At 39.6% G+C, this 23607-nt stretch overlaps 1 protein-coding gene across 1 annotated transcript in view; it reads left to right on the forward strand.

Moving 5' to 3' along the window:
• GFRA1 (GDNF family receptor alpha 1) overlaps positions 1-9589 on the forward strand; it is a 131296-nt gene extending 121707 nt beyond the window's left edge. Inside the window, exons 8-9 of the mRNA XM_053984162.1 lie at positions 7760-7816; positions 8524-9589. Coding sequence (XP_053840137.1) covers positions 7760-7816; positions 8524-8685 — 219 coding nt within the window. The 3' untranslated portion in view covers positions 8686-9589. The remainder of the gene's footprint in view (positions 1-7759; positions 7817-8523) is intronic.
• Positions 9590-23607: the final 14018 nt, after the last annotated feature.

A 23607-nucleotide genomic window follows, 5' to 3' on the forward strand; every position in this document is an offset into this window, starting at 1 on the left:
TCACTAATTAATCCAAATCACAGCTGTTCAAGAGTGGATTATTTTAAAAGAAAAGAACTACCCTCTGAATCATGCCATGATTTAGTGGGACTTGGGTACACCATCACACAACTGTGGAAATTAATACGCTGGGCTTGAAATGTGCAAACTAAACAGAGGCAGGGAGGGCATGGGTGGGTGCTCAGATAACTGGTTTCTTTTACCTTCTTATGCAAGGCTACTTCACAGTTAGTTTATATTAGCCTTTGCCTCTCTGTAATTGCAGGAAGAGTCACTTTTTACCTGAAGTGTTTTCACCCTTTTAAGGCTTTCTGCGTTTTTTGTCTCTGTGTAAGCGTGCCAGTACTCACAGTGCACACATGCATACACGTGCTGTTAATAGAAAGTCCTGAACATTTCGAGGCGCTTAACAAAAGGCAGATGCTCATGGTCGTTCCCTTGCCTTCCTTTTTCAAATTAATGAGTGAGGGCAGCGCTCAGAAAAACAGCAATAATGCCGGCTGCTCAAGGTTGGCATGGCACAAAGGGAAGCTTCCTGTTGTGCTGAGGCTCAGATTGCTGTTCAGGCAAGCTTGCCTGATCTTCCCTTCCAGCTGCAGAACCACAGAGCAGCACCCCTGGTCCTGCTGCCAGGGCACAGAGGCAGAGCCTGACCTTGTTTGTTCCATCCCTTCACCTCCCATAGCTCTGAACTGGGAGTCTCATGAGGCTGAGCATCCCTGCAGCTCTGCTTTTGCTGTGGAGGCTCCCTCAGCAGAGTCCTGGCTGCACTCTGTCCTGCTGTGTGACTGTGAGCAGCAGGCACAGGGAATTCTGCCTGCCCTGGAGCACCTGGAGGTGTTGCTGCCCTGCAGGAGCCCGGCATGGGTGCGGTGCCTCTTCCAAGGCTCACTAGGGAAGAGGTCCCACAGCAGCCCTGGCTGACAGCTGCTCAGGGCTCTTCCCACCACACTCGAGGGCACCATGGCTAATCCAGGAGGCAGCAACTTCCCCTGCTGCCAAGCTGAACAACTTTGTTCCTGTCTTTGGACATGTGAGGCCACACACCCCAGGCTGGAGAAGTGTTGTGGGATCTCTTGTGCTTCAATTACTTACCTGTCCTCTAAATTAAGAGCTGAATACGTCTTTTAACTTGGATTGCAATGGCTTTGTGTTCCTGCTATTTTTCTTCAGGTGCTGTTCAGTGTGCAGCAGCCAGATGCTACCTGTACCTGCTGTCCATGGCACTGGGTTGATCTCTGCGGTGAATCACTTGAGAAATGTGTTTTAATGATAAAATCCAAAACAACTCAGCTTTGGATTACGTGGATGTTCAGTTTTATATCTAGAGAAAAAACTCAACAACCTAGGCAGCCCGAGATGCTGAGATATTAACCTAGTAAAACTTTTTCAGTCTCTGCTTTTTAGCATTCTCTTTCCTCCTCTGCCTTTCTTAATGCAAAAATATTTGCTTGCAGCAAATCCATAAAAAGACCATATTAGGAGAATTGTATAATATCCCCTAAAAATAGGAAGGAAGAATCTGGGACTATAGAAATTCATTTTACTCAGCTAAATGAATGACTGAACATGAAAACAAAATTGTTAGCAAGTTACTGTACTGCCATGAAAGGTAAGTCAGCTCAGTTGTCTTGGCTGGGTGTCATATTTTGTGCTGTGCTCACTGGGAAACTAATTGCTTGAAATAAATATTTGAAGATCTCTGTGTCTGGTCCTTGTAAGCTGTTTGATCAGTTTGGTGTTTCTGATAGGATCTGTTTTTTATAAAACCTTTAAGATTGCTGTTAGGCAATTTTTGTGCCATGTTATCCCAGCCAAATAAGTGCAGTGAGAGATGGAGCTTAATGAGGTCTCATGTTTATTAACATAAGGATCTGGGAATGGTCTAGCAATAATTAATATCATATAGGTCATCTTTCCTTCCTTCCACGCTGTTTTCAGGTCATTTTGGGAGGATTACTTCCAATTCTTACCCCTTCAATCAAATTTTCTAACAATTTGCAAATTGAAGAAGCTGAAGGGAGTTTTCCCTCTATCCATATCAGACTTTATCAACTCTTCTGCCCATTTCTTAGAATTCTGAAGTGGTGTCTGCTGCCATGTGTGTTTCCATCTGCATCTATCAGTAGCCCCAAGTGTCTGCAGTGTCTGTGAGACCAGAGTTGTTTTGAGTTGTTGTTCCTCTGCAGTCTGGGAAGGAGATGCTGCTCCCAGCCCACCTGGCCCTGGCCAGAGGGACTGGGTGGTTCTCCCTCCTTGGTGAGTGCAGAGCTGCCAAGCTGGCTTTAGCACAAGGACCTACTTTAAGGTTGCCCTGCCCTGCTTTAAGGTTGCTCTCTGTTTCTCATTTCTCATGTTTAAGTCCTCAGATCCAGCAAGAATTTATTAATGTTGAGGGATAAGGGGAATGCTGTAAAATCCCCTCAGTGTGTGTTTTCCCAATGCATATTTGGGGATGCTTAGTTTATTTAATGTCTCAGCTGAAAATCTTGTGATTTGCTTCTTTCTGTGATGGGTGTTATCTATGTAGCTCTGGAGCATAGTGCCAGTAATGTCTTCATGATGCTTGTTTCTAGAAGATACTTTCTTCTCTCCACAAAGTGTCATGACAGAACTGTAGTGCTTTTATGCAGAATGACAACTGATAATTTCATGCCCCGAGCTTGTGTCTTGGGGGTTGATTCAGCAGAGAGGAAAAAAAAAAAAAAAAAACCAAAGCAGAAAAAAGAGCTGGCTGCTTTGTTATAGGACAGTGCAGAGCTGCTTGTTTTTATAGCTTAAATAACTCTGCACTCTGGCTGCATGGTGTGGGTTTCAGAATTACCCCGTGCTGAATTGGATCCTTATTTCAGTAGCCTGTGTCTCTGACCCACACTTTTCTTATCTTCCCTGTTGAAAGTAATTATACTCCAGTGTGGCAGAGTACTCCTGTGCTAATAAGAAAATACTATTGTCAGTTGTGATAGATGCACCATCCACGTAGTGAGCACACAAGAGTTAAACTGATTGCATTTTTACAGTCTGTATATTTCTCTGCTTATTGTTTGTGTCCTGCTGTTGGGGAAAGCAGGTTAGTTGCATAGTAAATCTCTCTAATCAACACAGGAGAAGAACAAAAAGAACAAACACTCATTTGTAATAGCTACTTTAGAAGTGTGGTCATTTGAAGGATGCATTCTGGGAGATTTGTCCCTCTTCTTCAGAAAGGCTTGTTAATATGGGCATAACTAAGCAGGATCTCAGGAGAGGACAAGGGCTCACTCATTAAAATCAGCTGTATAACAGCCTACCTAGCAGATATCTGTCCTAATGATGCTTCTATTGCCTCTTCCTGTCCAAGCAATACGTTCCATAAAGGCCAAAGTGGGTAGCTAAAGAATGGGGCTGGGTTCTGAATTTGGGTGCTCACTCTGTGCCTGTTTGCATTCAGAGCAATGCATTCAGCTCTCTTTACATCCTTTTCCTTCCCTTCCCTCCCTCACATTAAAGCTCACCTCCATTGGGAGACATCCCCAGTCAGAGATTTTCCTTGCTTTGAGTAGCAGAAATTGATGCTGTAGTGAACTTATAAAAATACTGCTGGGTGACAAGCCATAAGTGTGTGAACTGACTCCTGGTGAGACACTGCTGCAATGTTTAATGCTTTTATTAACCATGCAGTGCTGGGATTTGCAAAAGCTGGATGCATAATTGCAAGATTGCATTTCTGGGTATAAATTCAGGGCTGTAGTGTCTGCAAAGGATGGATCCAGAGGGATTTGGGGGAATGGAAAGCAGGGAGTTGTTTTAGGAGGATCTTACAATAATTATTAGGTACAGGGCAAGAGAAGACTAATTAGGGACATACAATTAAACTCATCTAGGATGCATTGGGATCAGAAGGAAACATGGAGGTCCGCAGAGTCTTCTGAAGGAGAAATGTCTCTATAAGCCCTATTCCTTTTTCTTTTCAGAAAATCACGAGGTCATCTGCTGATCCTGATTTAACTCTCTTTCTAGGCAAGAAAGAAGTAAAATTTTGCTTCTCATAATGAGATTTTTTTTTTTTTTTCTGGACATGCTGTTGGTTACTCTACCAGCCCCTGACCAAGTCCAACATTTTAGTTCTGATACTGAAAACTAAAGGGTTTTGAGACCAAAAGAAGGCTTGCATGTGTCTAGCAGACATGATACTGTAGCTCATCAGGAGGTGCTTAAATATAGTTATCTCTAAATATCTATTGTTTGTGCTGCTACAGTGAGGAGATTCTCTGGGAAAGGAGATATTCATTTTTACAAAACATAAAAGCTTCAGTGAGGTCAAGCCTGTTGGCTGTATGGAAGCAGCTTTGCCAGAGTAGCTCACATTAATGAATTGCAATTCCTTGCAAAGCTGGAGTAAGTGTGAGCCCATTTATGTAACTTTGTTTTACAGACTGAGATATGTCACAGCTCAGTGTGTCGTTAAGTAAGTCATTAGCAAATGCTATTTTTCCTCAGTAGAAAAAAACTCATACTCTTTCTTAGCTGCTTATTTTAAGCAGATTTTCCTTCACTGTTTTTTAAAATCATTATTTTTATCAGCCCAGCCCTGCTTGTTTTTTTTTATTTAATGATAGAATCCCCATAGATCTTTCTGTCACCAGATAAACAGCTTTATATTAAAATTTTAAAAGAATACAAATTTGAATACAGACAACTTAGCCATTTGTGTATGCTCTCTTACTCCTGTGCAGTTAGGTACTTCCAGAACATTTGAAAACACCTTCTTGCCTGTTTGGTAGGCAAGCTGGATACCTGAGATGGGATTGGCAGTGAATCTTTGGCATCTTGCATAATGAACAACTCTCAATTCCCAAATTAACTGATGGTGCAGTTATTCCAGAATTGTCTGCAGCTGTACGTGATGGACACTCATTTCTCTTGTTTAAATTTTTAGGATAATGGAAGATGTTAGAAAGTAAATATCTGACAGCAGAGGGTATCCTCTTTAATTCAAATGCACGTCTCCCAGTCTGGGTCTATTTCCACCAGGGCTATCAGCATAACCTCTAAACTCTGATTTTTTTTTTTTGTTTTTTTTTTAATCTCTGATAAGGTGTTACTCACTGTAGCACAAACAAAGAGCTCTGCTAGTTGTAGAGCTATTTCTGCCCCAGACAGGGCAGGAAGACTTTTCCTCTTTGGTTGTAAGTAAAGGACATTCACTAAAGCACTCTCTTCAACATGTAGGTTTGGGTTTTTTATCCCATTATTTGTGATTTAGTGGTGCACTGTTGTATTTCAGTAGTGCAGCCTATGCCAGTATTTCCATTATAACCCATTCTCACAGGTTTATAACTCAACACTAAAAAGGTACTCTTCCAATTTGAAACTTGGCATACAATGTCTCATCTCCTCCTCAGAATGACAGTTTTTTCTTTCTGTTTGTCTTCCTCCCAATAAAAGGTTGCATTTTGTTGTATTTTTAAATAGAAGATACTGTCCTTTCTGGTTTGATAAGGGAAAAGCCTGCCTGATTATTAAAATTGCTTTTCAGTGCTAAGAGAGGAGGACGTTTTAATAGAGGATGGGTGTGAATAAGTGTTGTTGATGTTACAATGTCTACAATAAGTATATGGATGCAGAGAAGAGTCACCTTCCAAATGAAAACTAGACAATGTTTATCAAAATGATTGAAAAGGGGTTTTTTTTTATGGTGATTTTTTTTCCTAGCTGTCAATTTTCCCCTTAAAATAGTGTTCTCAAAGGTAAATATGTTTTAGCTGCTGCACTCTATTGTTTTCAGGCTGAATGAAGTAAAGGAAGACTTTACTGCATACCGGCAAAATAATGATGTTTTTCTCTTTGCTCATTTGATAAACACAGTACAAAAGGCATATAAATTCTGACTCTGGTGTTGAGACCAGCTACCAGGTGTAGACCTGTAGTTAGCACTGGGCTGTCAATCCACAGCAGGTGTAAGCAGCAAAGCAGTGTTTCAAATAAACAAACACATGTGGGAATAGAAAAGTTAGCAATAAGTAACAAACTAAGAAATAAGAGGCTTGTATGATCCTTATAGCCAACACCTTCAGGATCTGAACCTCTGATCCAGAGGCTTTATCTGAAGCCTCACATTCCAATTCAAGGTAGTATGGGTGTTACAGACCTAAGAAAATCAGGATTTAAATTTACCTGCCTCCTTGGAGCCAGCCATTTGGGAGTTGACAGATACCAAATTGTCTTTAAAAGTAGTTTCCTATCCACTACAAACAGAGCACAAATGATTCACTGTGATGTTTCTTTGTGTTGTACATTTACTTCTAGGCATTTATTTTTCTATTTAGACACTTAAATTTATGCTTACCATAACCACTTTAATAGTACAAATTAGAAGAGAGGGTATATAAGAAGGAAATTTTACGGAGGGTGTTTATTAGTAAATTGAGCTATTATTTTGTCATATATACAAAAAATTATCAACATATATTCAAGTATTTATTATTACTGTATCTAAGCTGTCCTTCTCTTAAATCTCAACTGTTTACAGACAACTTTTTCAGTTGTCTGTAACATGTTCATGTATCATCAAAAGCAGAGAATGTGTTTCCTAATAAGAAGTTCAGTTCTTTAATTTGAATTCTAAAATCAGTAATTAGGTCAAAGACCATTTTGTATCTGTTGGCAGAACCAGCGGCTCTCAGATATGAAATAAAATAGCAGTGTGGAACTGAATTTTTGAGGGCATAAAAATCAGACTGCTCAGCATTTCTCACATCAGCTTTTGTCCAGGCCATCACTGCCTAAACCAGTGAGATTCTGCAGTGCAAAATGAATGCAGCACTCTGAGATTCCGATCTTCATTTTTTGCAGGAAATAAGTTGCAGGTCCAACAAAACTTCCAGGTGGAAGCACCACAGCTGCCCAGTGGAGTCAGTAGTTTTGTGATCCCAAGGCTTCTCTTACAAGAACTGGCTTACTTTAGCACAGTTACTTCCTATAAAAGGGTGCTTGGTTTTTTTCTGGGATGTACAAAGAACGAATTGATACTGAGAATCACTGGAGTGCTCAAGTCAGCAATAGCACTGTTTATTGAGTGCACCTTCCACACCTTGGAGATTAGTGCTGCCCTTCTAGAAAAGCAGAAAACACCCAGCCCAGACTTATTCACTTGAGGAATAGAAATATTAAACACCTCCTGCTGCTGGACAGAGTGCAGGCTGCTCCTTCCATTTTGGATGATGTCACCTGAAATGCTTCTTGCTTGAGTCAGTGTTCATTTTGCAGCTTTGTAGAAGAGATTCTCTGGCAACTGTGACATATATTAAAATAATATTTATATTTTTATCATAATAGTTGGGAAAATTGCAAGAATCATTAAGGATAAAATACTCCTGTGTTGTATATTTTCCTAAAACTGAGGTATATCATAGATTATTTGTTAATATGCAGTGGTACTATGGTAATTATTAACTGTCATATTTCATTTCTTCTCATGAATGTCCAGCAGCATTTTTAAGGGGCCATAAAAGAGATGACATGTTCTCTGCATCTGATGGCACTCATCATTGTAATTACTAAGTACCCTTAGTTGACTGTTGGAAATTTTGCTGTAAATTCAAATGAGAATGTGAATGTTATTGGAAAACATGCAGTTACATTTGGAGTTTATTTGCTGATAATGTGCAAATTGCTGTCAAAATTATAGGATTATGACAACTGATGCAAATTTATCTAAGTGCTTTGTGCTGCTGGAAGTATAAATTGTACAGGGAATAAAATCTGTATTTTTTCATAGGCACAGAAGAAGCGAAAATCCAATGAATCTGTAGATACAGAGCTCTGTCTTAATGAGGTAAGTGTGGATCTTGGATGCTTCACAGCACCGGTGCCGCCCCATAAGAAAAGACATTGCAAGTCAAGATTATCATGGGCTATCTCACACTTGTCTTGTCAGTTTTGTTGTGTTTGGATATCGTAATGCATTAAAGAATGATCTCACTTAGAAGTTCAGAGCTGGGCTCAAAGTGTCCTCTGCTGATTTTATATTTCAGTACATGTATGGTACGTGTTTAGGCAGATGCCATAGTAAACACCATTGCACCTAGCAAAGGTACTTACTTAATAATCTGCACCCATGGATTAAATTTTATATATTGTTATCCTGAAATAACTTGTCAAATTCATTCTGTTGACTGTACAGAAAGTGCAGTTTCTGTAGGGGTCCTGCTTTTGCTATTATAAAATTAACTGGAATGATAAACACAGATCCTTAAAAAAATACCGTACTTTTACACATGGAATCATTGCTAAAGTAAGAATTTTTTAATATTCTTCTCTTTTTTGAGGTGTGCAGTTCTGGTGTTAACTAATTTCAAAATACTGTCATTGCAACATCTATTTTAATGCCCTTTTTATCATTCAATTAATGAGATTGATATGTAGGTATCAGTGGAGGGTGGGACATGGACAAACAAAAGACGAATTTCATGAAGTAGAACTTAAATGCTTTGCAATGAAAATAATTGTGATGGTGACCGAGGAAGGTGTTGTGTCTTGCAGAACGCTCTGGGGAAGGACAGCACAGCGGGAGTCTCCACCAGTCACATATCCGCGGAGAATTCCCTGGCTCTTCCTACCAGCTCCTATCTAAGCACACAGCTCACCCTGATGGCACTTGCACTCTCACTCTCTTTGTCCCTAACCTCATCAGTCATCTTGTAGCTGCATCACAAAAGGACGTGTTAAAAAAAAAAATCAAAAAAAAAAAAAAAAAAATCTGTTTGCTGTCCTCTGTTGTTTATCTGGAATTCCAGGTCTGGGAGCAAAGCTGAGGCACTCCTGCTAGAACAGTCTCAGTCAGCTGGAATTTTATTTTTTTTTCTCTTTAAAAAAAGCTTCTTGTGATATTTAGAGGCTTTGTGAAATACTTGGTGCAGTGCTACATTCCAAACCCAAAAGGCTTTTGGGCATGCTGTGTTTTAAAGAGACAGTGTGTAAATTTGCCTGTAAAGCGACCTGGTTGGATTATTTTAATAATTATTATTTTAATTCTGGCTTTTACCTGAGAAAGAAGATGATGGTTTTCTTAAAATCTTGTTTATCTCATTGAATGGTTTTGGTTTTCAAATTGATTGAACTTCAGACCATCAAGGATGCCAGGCTTTTGTCTAATGGTGAATGTTCTCCCAGAGAGTGGACTTTATGAAACTTCTTCATTTGATAAATCGCTACTGATGTTAAACTCTTTCAGTGTGTTAGCATTTTCCTCTTTAAATGTTTACGTACTGTAAGTGATTCTGCGTTCCCTGCTGAGAAGCCATTATAATTCACATACAGGTATAATGTATGTCTTTCTGTTAAATTCTCATAGAGTGTGGCGTAGAACCTTCTAACAGTACATTTATCTTTTAATTATAATCATCTAGCCTTAACAAGAGTGACGATTCTTTACATTAGCAAGATGCAGCCATTGTGAAAGCTTGATAAAGATACATTTCTTTAAATATGAGGAACAAATATTGCTACAGGGTTTCAGCTGTACAGTCTATGGTCTTCTATGCTTCCATTGTGATAATATAGTCCAGTTATTATACTCTTTGTTTAATAAAAAATGACATACAATTTATTTGCTCTGCTAAAACATCATCATCTGTTTATACATACCTGATATTGTTAGATCAAACAGCTACAGGAACTTCATGCCTTACTTCTCTTATCAAAACATTGTAGAGGGACAAGAGGTAGTAGGATATCATTTAAACCGTGTTTTATTTCTTAGAACTGCTAAAATCAACACAAAAGGATGGTTGATCCAATTGCAAGGCAGCATCATGCACGTGTACCCATGTGATTGGCTTTTCTCACCCTGGTAGATCCTACCACAGACCTTGGCATTGCTAACATGATGAACTGTTTGCAAGACCAGCTCCATAAATTAATTTAATGGTTTGGATGGCAATGTTACCAATACACATGATTTAATGGCTTGGTTCCACTCAGTGGCATTGGCAGCCTGTGCTGGCTCATGATGATTTCCTGCAGTATCTAGAAGGAATTTTTTAAAGCTTTAAATGTCATCAGATAGGCAGCATTTCTCCTAAGGGCTGTCTTTATACCTTACTGTGATGGCTTGTTGACTGTTACAAGCAGTTATGTCTAAGTGATCAACAGTAATCAGTTTTTGTTCCTATTGAAATAGAAGATAACTTCTGCAAGCAAGGAGTTCATCATGTTGAATGTACAGATTTACTCGGAGACTTATACAATTACGCCCTGTCCTGTTCTGAAATGTCCACACCAGTCATTTGCAATACAACTATAAAGTACAAATTATTATTTTATAAACTGCACTGAGGTTTGAGTGTGCAAAATACACATCTTGCTAAGAGACTATTAAATCTATGGACAAGTTCATCTTTTGAGATTTTTCTTGGCTAATAATAAACACTTTCATAAATTTTGAAATTCATTTATGTACTCTTGATTATGGTCACATAATCCAGGTCCCAAAGCGATTTACACATGATAGAATTCTACAATACTCTGTGCCACTGAACATAACAAATTAGACAATATTACTTTTTAATTCTGTGTTGATAAGAAACTGCAAATTACTTTCAAAGGCAGCAGAGCTTCTTTCAGAGAAGAGATATATAGACCATCATTACCAGCAAAGCCCATGTGGTTCCTGTTGCTCTTCTTGTAGAAGATAATCAAATTACTGAAAACCAGTGGCAGCAGAAAAAAGATCATGAGATTCATGATTTTTAAAATGAATCAAATTCTTTTACGTCAAAAGGAGTTGATAGTATAACCTATTGAAATGCTAATGAACACAGCATTGTAATTCAGAAGTCTGACATTATCCAATTAAAAATACTTTCAAAACAAATTCCTAAACATTATGATTATTAAATCCATCTTTGATCCACAAATCTTTCTTTAAAATATCATTTGTATTCAGCACATTAAACATTTTAGCCAGTATCAGGAATTTTAATAATCCCAGTATAGTGTATACTTGTGGAAGATTTTCTAATGTTTGCTTTGGTTGCAGTATCTCTCTTACATTTAATACCAATTATTAGGGCTTTGACACTGTCTGATCCAGAGTAAAAACTATTGATCACTTACACTGTAAATAACAACCTAATAAGCTTCTAATTACAAAAGAAACTGCTGGTTATCTGAGTCAATGAGAGTACTTTAGGAAATAAAATTTATATGTAATAGAGGGAAAAGTGGTGTTTTTTACAGGTATCCAAAAAAGCTCAACAGGACACTTAAGCTTTTTGTCCTGAAAATTAAAAGTCTACTGAAGTCCTAACTTAAAAACAAAATTGCTTATTAAACAGGCAGAAAGGAAAAATATGCTTGGTAGTCTGACACTTTACATGCATCACCATGGAAATATTGGAGGATTTTTTGAAGTTGCATGTGGTGTGGATGATGTCAGTTTAGCATGGTGACCTTGTCAATGCAGTCACATGCTACAGTACTGACACAAATTGTTTTAATTATTTTTTTCCCCTTTCAGTCACTAAAATATCATGTGTTGAGTGCTTAATGAACAAGCTTAGCCTGGGCTTTATGTAGCCCTTTAAAAGATTAATTTTATCCATATAACAATAATATAGGGACTTTCCAAATAAAGATGTACATAGAGATGATCTACTGTGCCAGTTGTAAATCTCACCAGTTCAGTTGTGTGTAAATTAAATCATAGGCTACCATAAACACATCCAAATAATCTTGTGCTGGAACAGACACTGTCATTAGTATTATTAATAGCATATTTATGCTTCTTTTTAAAAGTAGTGCACACAAAGGTAAAATTGAGACTGAACTGAAATATATGGCTGAGGTTTTGCAGTAGTCAGCCTAACTCTTAATTCCACAAGCTGTTCCAGTGAAAGAGGCACTGAAGGTGAACCTTTCAGATATTTGCAAGAAGAAGAGCAGCTGAGGGTTTCCCTTGTCCCAGTGTGGGTGGTGGCACCACCAGCAGGCAGCAGCCCCAAGGAGTGACCATGCAGGGACTTGGTCAGTGGTGGGGGGTGCAGCCCTTGCTTCACTGACCAGCCTCCCTGAGCTCCAGCTCCTTCAGGAGGATGGGGATGAGGTGCTGAGCCCTGAGCAGGAGCTGTCCATCTGTCCATCTGTCTCAACCAGGGCTCTAGCCACTTCCCATTGAGCAGCTTCATTCCCACTGTGTCAGTAGGAAGAATTAGGAGGAACTGGAATTCTTAATCATTTCAAAGCATGCCTAGACAGACTTGTCTGGAGACCTGTTCCCAGGCTTTTTTTTTTTTTTTTTTTTTTTTTTTTTTCCGAGTGAAATTACATCCCTCTAGAAACCCAGCCTTTTGAACATGAGTGGTCACAATTTGTTGCAGTTCAAATCAGTAGACTGAAAACATGAAAGTATCTACTTTTGCAAACATGAAAGTATCTACTTGTGCAATCAGGCTGGAGATCAAGAAAACAAAGCAGGAACCACCTTGAAATCCCAATTTAATTAAAGTTTGTGATTGTTGGCTAATCACAATGATATTTCCATGGAGTAAAGATGGTGAGAAACCAGTGAAGTAGAAGAGCAAAACTCAAAACTGCTCCCTGAAGGGACATAAATCTTATGTATGTCAAGTGACAGGAGTATCTCATATTTAGCTTCTAATAAAAGAGCTGGATTCTGCTGCAACAGCAGCTCCTTCAGAGCAAGCAGTAAAAGATGGAAGCACAAGCAGTTATTCATACAATTATAACTTTCTTTCATAAAATGCAATTCTTTGTCTTCAATACCAAGGTACATCTACCTCACTGAAAAATATGTTCAATATATGACATTATTTCTTTCTGCATTAAACTGTTCTGCATTCTGCATGTTCTGCATTAAAACTGTTCTGGGCTAAAGAGGCCTCCAGGGTTGTTTTATGCCCATAAGGTTAGTCAGATTGTACCTGATGTCCCTGACATCAAATAGAAATATATTTGGCTCTGATGAACTTGGCAGAGAAATTAATCCAGTGACTTGTTAAATATTTCTCAACTTTAAATATTTGCTTTTTCTCAGCAGCCAGTTCCTCCTGTGACATTTCAATTATTGGCTATTTCAGCTTCTCTTTAACTTTGGAAGGTCATTTTGTCCAAATCCATAATATTCAACTTTATAAATTTGCTTCAATGCTGGTTTTCTGGTTTTCTTTTTTAATTACAGCCTTCATTTTGAGAAGAAAAAGATGTGATCAGGAATATGTCTCCACTGAACTAAGAACACCTTTAACGGGGAGGAAATTGAAAGTTCCCATTTTATCTCTTTAGCACTGGTTTAACTTGAATAATCTAAAACATTATGTTGTTATTCCCCAGATGGAATTTAAAATTTAGTTTGGTACTGAATACGATTGAAAACTTTCAAACTCTTTGCAAGCTATTAGAAATATTTAAATACTTCTAATGTATTTTCCAGTTGGAATTTCAGTCAAATAGATAAAGTCTCACTAAGCAGTAAATTCATACAAGAGTAAGAATTCTCTGTGAGAAACTTAGATGGCTCTGTTCTTAAGGTAAAATCAGGTGGGATGATGAATTCCCATTTTTAACTCAATAATATCCTGACTTTTATACACCCTTGCTTCATGTTCTCTTCTTATGTTTGCCTCCAGGCAATGTTTATACGTAATAGATGCATATTAGATGTGGGCACCTCAATAGGCAGAAGGCAATTCCTGCAACTCCTACAACATGTTCCATCTGGTTTTTATCATTCATAAAAGCATGAGCAACAAATTCAATATGTGGCCTAAAAATTACCTGAATTTTAAAGGAGCACAGAGTCAACAAATTTCTCAGTAGCATTTCTTACCAAGATAGACTCTGATATTCTAAATTGGTACTAAACCACTACTGTCTAGACTATTTACAGGAGTTCTCTGAGCACATTTAACCAGAGTTTAAACCAGTTTCTGTTGTTTTATCTTATTTAGTGCCAATAGCTGTTGCCATGCATAGAATTAGAGCTAATTGTTGCCTAGATTAAAACACCCAAATCTTAGCCCCTTTTCACCTGTTTGTAGAATATTATAATTCTTTTGCAGCTTTTAATCTGTCAAAAGGAGAACTTCCTAGAATCCAGAAGAAAATAGGTCATAGATTTAAGGTCAATTTTACTCAAATTCCTCCTTCCAAAATACCAAAATATTTGACTTCTTACAAACCTCTGTCCTCCAAAGCCTTTGTGTCTGCTCCATCACTCAGGCCTGTCCAGTTGGGGTGAAGCTTATCCCACACTAACAAACCTGTCAGAGCTACATGCTGACAAATGAGTCATGGCAGGCTTGCTAGCTGCAGCTCTTCAGCTGAGTAAGGAGTTGATTTTTGGCCTCTGCACTTGTCCTTAGGTCAAAGCTTAAATGCTACAGAAGCTAAACCCCACAGATGTAGTGAACCACAGGGAGATGTAAACTCCTTCAAGCTCAGAAGCCAGCAAATCTACTGAAGCTCTGGAGTAATTTTCAAATTAACATGAAAACTATATGGTACTCTCATGGTAATGTTTATGGAATATGATCTATATGACAGAAGGAAGCTGGAGAAACAGGAGAAAGCCTGAAGATGCAAAAATCACTGCTTAGGGAACCCACCATTTATTTTAGCAGGAGATACTGCAGAAAGCACACTACTGAGAGAGAAATGTGTGTCCCACTGAGGATAAAATGGAGAAATCATGGATTTTTTCTTTTGACTGTGTGGATTAGCCCATGGAAACTGTTCCTCCTTCTGAGAAGTGAACAATTCTTTTGGGACCATGCTAACCTAAATGCTGGGAGCAGAGGATCTCCTTCTCACATCCCCAGACCTGGTTATTAGCAACCACATCCTCTGCCTGCTTTGGGGTGAGACAAAGGCTTTAACCTTTAAGTGAAAGTTAAGACAGAAGGAATGTTTGTAAGGGTTATCAAGAGGTGAAAAAAGCCTCACAGGGGATTGTGCCTGGCAGTCAGGAGTGCACAACCCAGACTGAGCTGAGTCACAAATTTGTTAAAAAGAAAACTAAGTAGAGGTAAAAATTGAAAGAAAAATACCATGTTGACTTTTATATTGCTGCTTTTCTGGGAAGTGCTGCATAAAATCAACCTCTTACCTCTTCCCAGTAGCCTACATTGTTTCTGGATAAGAACAAAAAATAAATCCCGAGTGCAGTCAGTGGGAGAAATTGCTTCAAAGCACTCCAACATGTGGGAAACTTAACTGGTGGCAGTTATTGATCTCTGTGTTCTCCCTCCCCCAGAATTACTGCTGCTGAGTTTGCTCTGACAGTATTTGTGTGATGTTCTGTGCAGCATTACTTAGTATTGAAATGATGAGCTGTGATTAGTACTGCTCTGGCTGGGAGGATGCATGTGTCTTTCACCTGAGGGTGTGTTGAATTTTGCACTTTTTGTGTAAACTGCAAGTTGAAAAGAGCTGCAGCAAAAAGGCAATAGCAGGAGAAGGCTCACATTAATTTTCCTTACATCATGATGATAAAGCAATTGATTGAGGGTAAGCAGAAGTGGTGAAGATAAAGGTATCAGACAGCATTTCGACCCAGCAGGACTGGCATTCACTGTGATCTGAGGATATCCAATGTTAGTATTTTCCTGAACTTTTTTTCACCTTTTTTTTTCTCTTTGTCTTTTTCCAAAACTGTCTAGAACCTGCTTCCATTTTCTGGAGGAAAGTCTTACACAAACAGTTACCTTCTTGTGCAAAATCTGTGTGGTCTTACGGATTTCTGTACATCTCACTGCAGGTTATTACGTGTCAGGTCTTCAGTCATAATGGCTGGTAATTTCTTGTAAAAAAAAAAACCCAAACCACTGTTCACTTGTTCCTGTTGACTTATTTGCTCTGAGGACGTTGCTCTTTGGACTATCCACACTTTGGAAGTCAATCCATGATGTTTGGCGTTTTCTGTTAGCATAATCCTCCTGCATTAGTAATGTACATATCCAGAAAAGAATCCCTCTCAATAAACATTATTCTCTTTTTTTATTAAAAAGCATGTTTTTGTGAGAACAATTTCCTGGTTGTTTTTCTTCTGTTTGATTTATTATTAAAAAAAAGAAGACGCTTGACTGGCAAAAAAAAAAAAAAAAAAAGGACAACAAAGTAGATCTCATTTTTCCCTGTTGTTTTGCAGTCTACCATGATCTAAGAAAATAAGAAATAAAGCTTTTTCCCTTTAAATATCTGTTCATTTGCTTGCTCCCTAGTCTCTTTGTGTTAGTGAATGTGGCCTGCAAAATTACAATGAGCAGGCAGTATCAGATGGAAATGATGGGAGGACGGGCACGAGAGGGGCCAGCTGGCCCTATTCATGCTTGTTCACTCTCTGGCACGCACAGACGCCTCCACACCCATCCCACCCCTTCATCCTGCCAGGCCACAAAGAAAGGGCTCACTCCTATTTTCACACAATGGCAGCAGAAGAGCTGCAAAGGCTGTGAAGACAAAAGCTCTAGCGGGAGGATATTTTAGGAAATGCAGAGTGTGCTGGGAGAGGAAAGGGAAGGTGGATAAACAAGCTTTCAGGATGCCTGTCCTCATGTTGGTGACTAAAATCCAAGAAAATTATTTCAGCATTTACTCATATTCAAACTGAAATTTAACAAATGAATATATTATGAGCAAAGAGCAATCACACTCACCCATGAAAAAGCTGCTGCTCAGTAAAGGGCCAGAGCCTCCCACCATTTTAAGGCCAGACAGTTAAAATTGCTGTTACTCAGAGAGAAGCAATGTTTGGGGGCAGGGTGCAAGAGGGGGAGATGGGAGTGGTAGAGATGCACAAAATCCAAGGTTAAAGGTCTGGTCTATGAGGGCTGAAAACACTTTTCCAACTAAATCATCATCATGCTTTGGCAGCTCCAGGAGGGTCTAGAGTAGCAGGGGTGATGCAAGTAGGAGATGTTTAGCTGTCCTGGCATCGTTTGCTACCCAGATGATCTGTGTTTCAGGAGGTGGGAGGGGAAGGCAGCACATTCTGTTTGGCAGTATCCAACACTCAGCTTGGCTTCCTGGGCCAACTATTGAGGTTGCTTGGATTTAGGAGTCATTCTGCTGCTATTAAGTCCTGTGCATAAAGTGCTCCAGGTTCTTCAGCTCCTGCAGTGCCATCTTCCGAACATTTAACCATTTCAAAGACGTGTTTGGAGAGTGTGATACACAAAAGCAATCAAAATGTTTGCCAGTGTGAGTTAACGCTGGACTTTCCTTCTACCTTTCCCTCATTCTCTGCGCTGCCACAGCTCCAGTGCTGTGAAAGAGGAGGATGAGGATGGAGGAACAGTAGCAAAACCTCCACTCAAGAGGTACAGCTTCATGACAGACTTGCAGAGCAGCCTCTCCTAGGACAGACGAAACCAAGCTGTGTTTGACATCACTAAACAGCCAACTGTGCATGACCAGATGGATTCTTCAGTGTGCCTCATCTGTGGCTATGATTTTTAGGTTGTGTTTTGTTGATCTAGGGTTGGCGGGGTTTTTGCTTTTAATTGTTCACACGTAGGCTGCCTTTGGCAATTTCCCTGTGGGCTGAGAGATCATGGCAGTTAGGGCTACTTTTCCTGGACAAAGGCTGGGCAAGTTAGTGCCAAGGGACTGCCTAGAAGGTGCACAAACAGGAGCCATTGTATTACACTGCCCTTGTTCCACATGTTATGCTGTTAATAAAGAATGAGCCCTCACAGCACCTGACTCTTGTCATGACAGAGGGCACCAGCATCCTCATGAAGAAACTGAGTTCTCTCTCCACTGTCCTGGCTGCCATGTGTAAAACAGTGCTCATCACACTTTGGCTGACCTCCTTTAGGAATGTTGGTAAGGTCTAGTGATGCCTGGATAAGTGGGGTTATCTATTTTACTTGGCTTTTATAGAATAATTTCAGTTAAATGGGTTGGATTGTGCAGAGACATTTTAAATGACACCCTGATAAGCAGGTGAATGGTTTGGCATCTTCAAAGCAGGCATGTGTCCATGACAATGACAAAGATGGACAGGTTAGTGGGGGCAAATTTGACACCTTCCCACTTGGAGTTTTCTTGGAGATGCATTTCCAGTGTGCCATTAAATTAGCAGTTCCAAGCTGCACAAGAAAGGGATTTTGAAAGGTGATCCTAACCATTTCCCAGGCATGCTCCTAGAGCTCTCGAAAATACTCTGCCCAGGCAATCAGCCTGCCCTGACACTTGCACTGCTCCTGCATGTTGCCAAAAAACCCTGTCTCTGTTATTGTCTGCATCATGCTGAGTTCTGGTTTGTGTTCAGAGACAGAAGTATGATTTCCTGAAACATTTTTTGGGAACAATAAACTCAGTTGTTTTGGTGACATGCAATACAAATTACACCCCCTAATTCTGCATCTCCAAATTTTTTTATCTGTATTAATTACAGAAAACTGCAGAGCAACAGCAAGGAAAAAGCCAAAATGGGGACTGGGAAATGTTGCTCCATAGCAATTGTGCAGAAGGCTTTTTGGATTGGTTGATGTTGGCTTTTTTTCCCCCAAAGAAGATGATAGAAAATCTTTTGCTCTGAGGTAGAAAGTGTAGTTTACAGAATCTTTAATAAAAAAATCATTTATGTTTTGTAGCATTATGAAATAAAGTCTTGTAGTCAATTGCTTTGGAAGGACCTGCAATTCAAATCTCTGAATTGCTCTTGTATATATGTTTTAAAAAAAGAACAACATTCCACCGGTATTCTCAGTGAAGTTAACTAAACAGATGGTATTTATCTCCAGGTTTGCAAGTGTGCCACATCCCCCTTGCTTTCAAAAGAGATGTTAACACAAAAATCTTCAAGAGAAGCAGTTGGAAAGTCTCCCACAAAGTCCACACACAGATATAAATTATAAAAACAAAAATGTAAAAACAAATCTACATTTGCCAATCCACTGCTGGCTTCATTCTGGTTTGGAGAGGCTCAAAGGTAGCATTAACCTGGCTGTGCAGTTCCATTTGCTTGTTTGTCAGAGGTCAGAATCTGGTGGATATAAATACAGTTTAGCTTTTATTTGTCTCCAAAACAGCATTTGTCAATATTTCAGTGCTGTTTTGAGCAGATCAATGGCTGCACATAACTCACTGCCTGAGGGCTTTATTATTAATACAAATGTAGGTAGGCTAAATATTGAGTGACATTATTAGAAAGGGATTGTCCTTCCCTCTGTGACTTTGACTGATGTCAAATGAACATTAAGCTCACTAACACGTAGCCAGGTTTCTGCTCATACTTGGAAGAAACTGTCCCTCCCTCTCTTCCCATCATGGGAGCTATTGAATAATCTAGAGAAGGTTATTCAAACTGAGTTTTAGAGTGCTCACAACCTGAGTTAGCATCTGGAATGAAAGTTGCCTTCTCAGGTGAAAGGCTGAGGCATCTCCATTCAGCTTTTTCAGTGGGACAGATGAGGCCAATGTGTGAGAGGCTCCATACCTTTCATCTTCAAATGTTACATGCAGGGCTGTGGCATAATTAAGAACAAGTATGTTCTGGGGAATCCTGCTTTCAAGTACTGTCCCATTTCAAAAAAATGAAAAAAGAGCACACATAAAAAAATATTTACAGCTGAAGTAGAAGTGATTTCCATTTACAACCCAGTACCTGAGTTACCTCAGGGACTGGGACCCTTGCACAGTCTGCCACATTAATCTGGCCTGAGGCTGACCACAAGACCTGCCTGCTGCATCCCAAATGCCACCAGTTGCAACAGCCCCAGTGGGCATCAGAAGCAGCCAGATGCAAAGCTGAGGCTGATGCTTTCCAGGCACACAGCTGGCTGCAAGGACAGTCGTCCTGTCAGCTCCAGTGGTACCCAAGCATCTGATGTGTGATGAGGCAACTGACTGGTCAGCTGGGCTGTTAGTCTCTTCAAAAATATTTAACCTGAGCTCATAAAAGGAATTCTGTTGACCAAAAGAAAGAGATAAATAGCTACATAAATGCTGCTTAGTTAAGTATGGGCAGTGTGTTAAGTATTTCTGTAAGATCCCCTCCTGAAGTGGCTAAATATATATGTATATATATATGTGTGTGTGTGTGTGTAACTTCCTTTTTTTAACTGACTTTTGTAATAAATGGGTCAATCTTGTTGTAACAAGATTGTTACAATCTTGTTACTTAAAATGTGGCCATGAGATTTTTAAAAATGCCACAGACATAGAAAAGCAATAGTTTTCTCATGAAGAAGACAAAATTTGTGAAGTAGTGGGATTTCTCTTTTGATTAGAGGCTATCTGCACTTGACAATAACTTAACTTTCAACACCCAGTGACATTAATTTCACTTGACTTCCTGTCTTAAGGTCAAAAACATTAATCAGCACTTCTATCATTAGCTGAGTTTCCTTTTCTATTAAGCGATTATGATCACTTACTATTAATGAGTCGTGAAGTTTTAATAAATTTTTGCTAGTGTGAAATTGCTAAACAGTAATTATGGCATATACTGTATGGATGGTTTGCTCCACAATGTACATTTTACTTAATGTTGGTTAGAAACATCTACAAAAAACAACAGAAAGTAATTAACTAGTTACGGCTGAGGATGCAGAATGGCCTTTTTCACCACAGTTATAGTCAATAAAAAGACAAAGCAGGTCATTTTTTTTGTCATTCCTGGAATTATTGTATTTCTGGACCTTGTGACTTTGCAGTTCTTTATATGAAATGACACTGCCAAGGCTGCTTACTAAACAGGGGATGAAAGAAAATATCACATCTTTTAAGAGCTATTGTTTTAACTTGGGTTATATTTCTACAGTTCTGGCATTGAAACAACAAGGTTAAAAAACAAAATCCAGGCCCTCTCCATTAATACAGAAGATAAATAACACAACAAATCCCATTTCCAAAAACTGATGTCTGAATACTGGCTTGGCTTTCCTGTAGCTTGGCATTACTCACAGACACATCCAAACAAGCACAGCCAGATGCTCGTTGGGAGCTTGGCTCAGGTTTTTATTGCTTAACTGACTTTTTAAAACACCCAACAACCAGGAGCTGGACTCATGGTGGCTGACGAACTGGAAGGTAGCTCTGAGCACAGAACAGATCAAGAGGGTATATTAAAGAAAACAAAGGAGGTTACAGTGATAACAGTTTCTCTACTAATCCCCCTGATCCCAATTTTTTGTTTTACTGATATCTGAGAAAGCTGTATCTGGCACAGTCACTGCAAATGTACTCCCTTTTGTACTGAGCCATGTTTTCTGGACCGACCAAATGGAGGAATAGGGTCAACTCAGGCACACTGGCTTTTCTGAGCACTTCTTCTGTGATATTGCACCCATCTCACAGAAGACAGGTACTTAAAAAGATTAAATCATTTTAAGTGTTTGTTGCTGTATTTATAGTAACACATATGGAAATGATGCCACTTTGAATGCACTGGGTGGGAAGCCATCTGGGCCTGTACTGTCCTTTTTCAGTAAATCTTATCAAACTGGTGCTGAAAAATAGGAGATGGTTCCAAGAAGAGCCAAAAGGGTGACACTAAGTGTCTTTGAAAAGCGTGGCTAATAGTGCATCCCTAACTGTTCAATCTCATCACAAACCCACTGTGTACTGTCATCAACACTGACTGTGGGAACCTAACAAGGAACAGAAAATTAGAAAATAACTAGAAAGTTTTCCATCCATAGACAAAGCTTTAACAAGGCTGGCTGGCTGTTAAATCTAGACCAGTTCAGCATAGAGAAGTGTCATATTTTTAACAGAGAATGTAAGTAAACATAGGAACAAGTAAACAAGATTTGTACTGTGTTCTCCACCATTGAACAAAATCTTTAAAACCAGACAAGGTTTTTTTCCCAGAGAAAAGCTGTGTTCAAGGAATGATTCAGGCAAGTGCAACACCTTGCACAGTGCCAGAAGACAGCCTCTTAATCTATTAAACCTATTTCTCTAGGATATAGCCCTGTAGTGTTTGGGGTTTCAGCTTTAAGATGTTAAAACTGAGTTTTTGCACTGTCACTGGAAATTCTTTGTATTCTAAAATGCAAGAGCAAGACTCTGTTCTGGTTATTTCAACCATGGACGAATCCCAGCAGATCTGGACTGGCAGCACACATGGATGTGTGGGAAGGCTGGCATTGTGCAGGTCTGCAAAATGCCTCATACTGGTTGGCTCCTGTACTGGAGAAGGAACACCAGCACGGTGCAGTGAGAGATGCTGCTTCCACAAGTTTCCTGTCCTAGCCCTGTAGAACCAAGTGGCATGATTCATAGCTGTGCTTCAATTCGAACCTTCTGCTAGTCTGAAATGGAGCAGGTCTTTGCTTTCCACTGTAAAAATGGTGGAGACCCTGCATCAGTACAAAAGAATGTCTTGCACAGCCTAGGATTAAATAGAAGTAAAAATAAATTAATGAGCTTCCTATGCCTCCAGCAAAAGCTGTGTCACTATAAACAGCAGTTCTGTCCAAAGTGCACAGTTGCACCATCGTGCTGGGACAAGGTCAAAGCTCTGTTGGTGGCTGAGTGACCATCTGTCTCTGCAGACACTGAGCACCATCTCCTGGGAGAGTTACACAGCAATATCAGACCATACTGGAGCAGCTGCATTGCTCACCAGCAGTTACTGGGATCCTTGCCTGTATGACTTGAACTGATCTGAGGAAGATTATTAAAACATTAATTCATACCTCTTGTCTTCATCTTCCTGGCCTGACTCTCACAATGTTCATTACTAGGTAATGTGCAGTTACAACATCTTAGTTTTACAACTCTCTGAGGATACTCTGGGTCAAAAATGAGCTTGAGATTCCAGGGCACAAGAGAAATATAATTTTTATCTGAAGAAGCAACATAGTGTAGAGAGAATTATGACCAGCAAAAGTCATCATAGCCAAGTACCTACTGAAAGCAATTTTACTTTAATTGCACCTGAAACCGACAATTCCTGAATATGTAGAAAGGACAGTAATTGCTTTGCAGGGATTTGCAAGAAGCTGCTGAATGGTGCCTTGGATACTGTGTAGGATTACTGGGAAAGCCCAGTCATGCACAAAAGTTAGCTTAAAACACATAGTAACTCCAATAATCAAATTTGTTGGATAATCATTATGCAATCTCAAGGATGAGCAGCTGATTGGATCATTAACATCTGTGCCTCATTTGTGAAGGGTGCCAGGACTCCTTGGGAAGTGTAACTAGTGCTGTCACAATGCTTGCTCCGTAGCTAAGATGCAGGACACAACATTCACGTTTGTGTGGCCATGCTCCAAAAATGCCCCTTGCAGAAGTGGGCAGCCAAAGCAGCTGTGAGGCTTGAATCAACTGCACAGTGACATTTTCAGCACTGTCAAGAGTTGAGCCCTAAGTTTCTCCAAAACCCACCCTCGGTACCCAGGGACTGCTGGAGATGCAGGCTCAATTCAGAGCTGGCAGTGGCTGAACAAAGGTTCAAAACACTAAAACTGGACTTGGAAACTTACAGCACCAAGATGGGGAGGAGTCTTGGCACAAACATCTTTTAAAGAAAGAGCACAATCCTCTTGGGTGCAATGGGTAGGCCACAGGACTGCTTTTTATCCATATGTAAAAAGAGATGATAAACACCATAGGCCTTTAATTGAAAGTTGTCACCGGCCATATGGT

This window comes from Vidua macroura, chromosome 8, assembly GCF_024509145.1.
Source record: "Vidua macroura isolate BioBank_ID:100142 chromosome 8, ASM2450914v1, whole genome shotgun sequence".
NCBI lineage: Eukaryota > Metazoa > Chordata > Aves > Passeriformes > Viduidae > Vidua > Vidua macroura.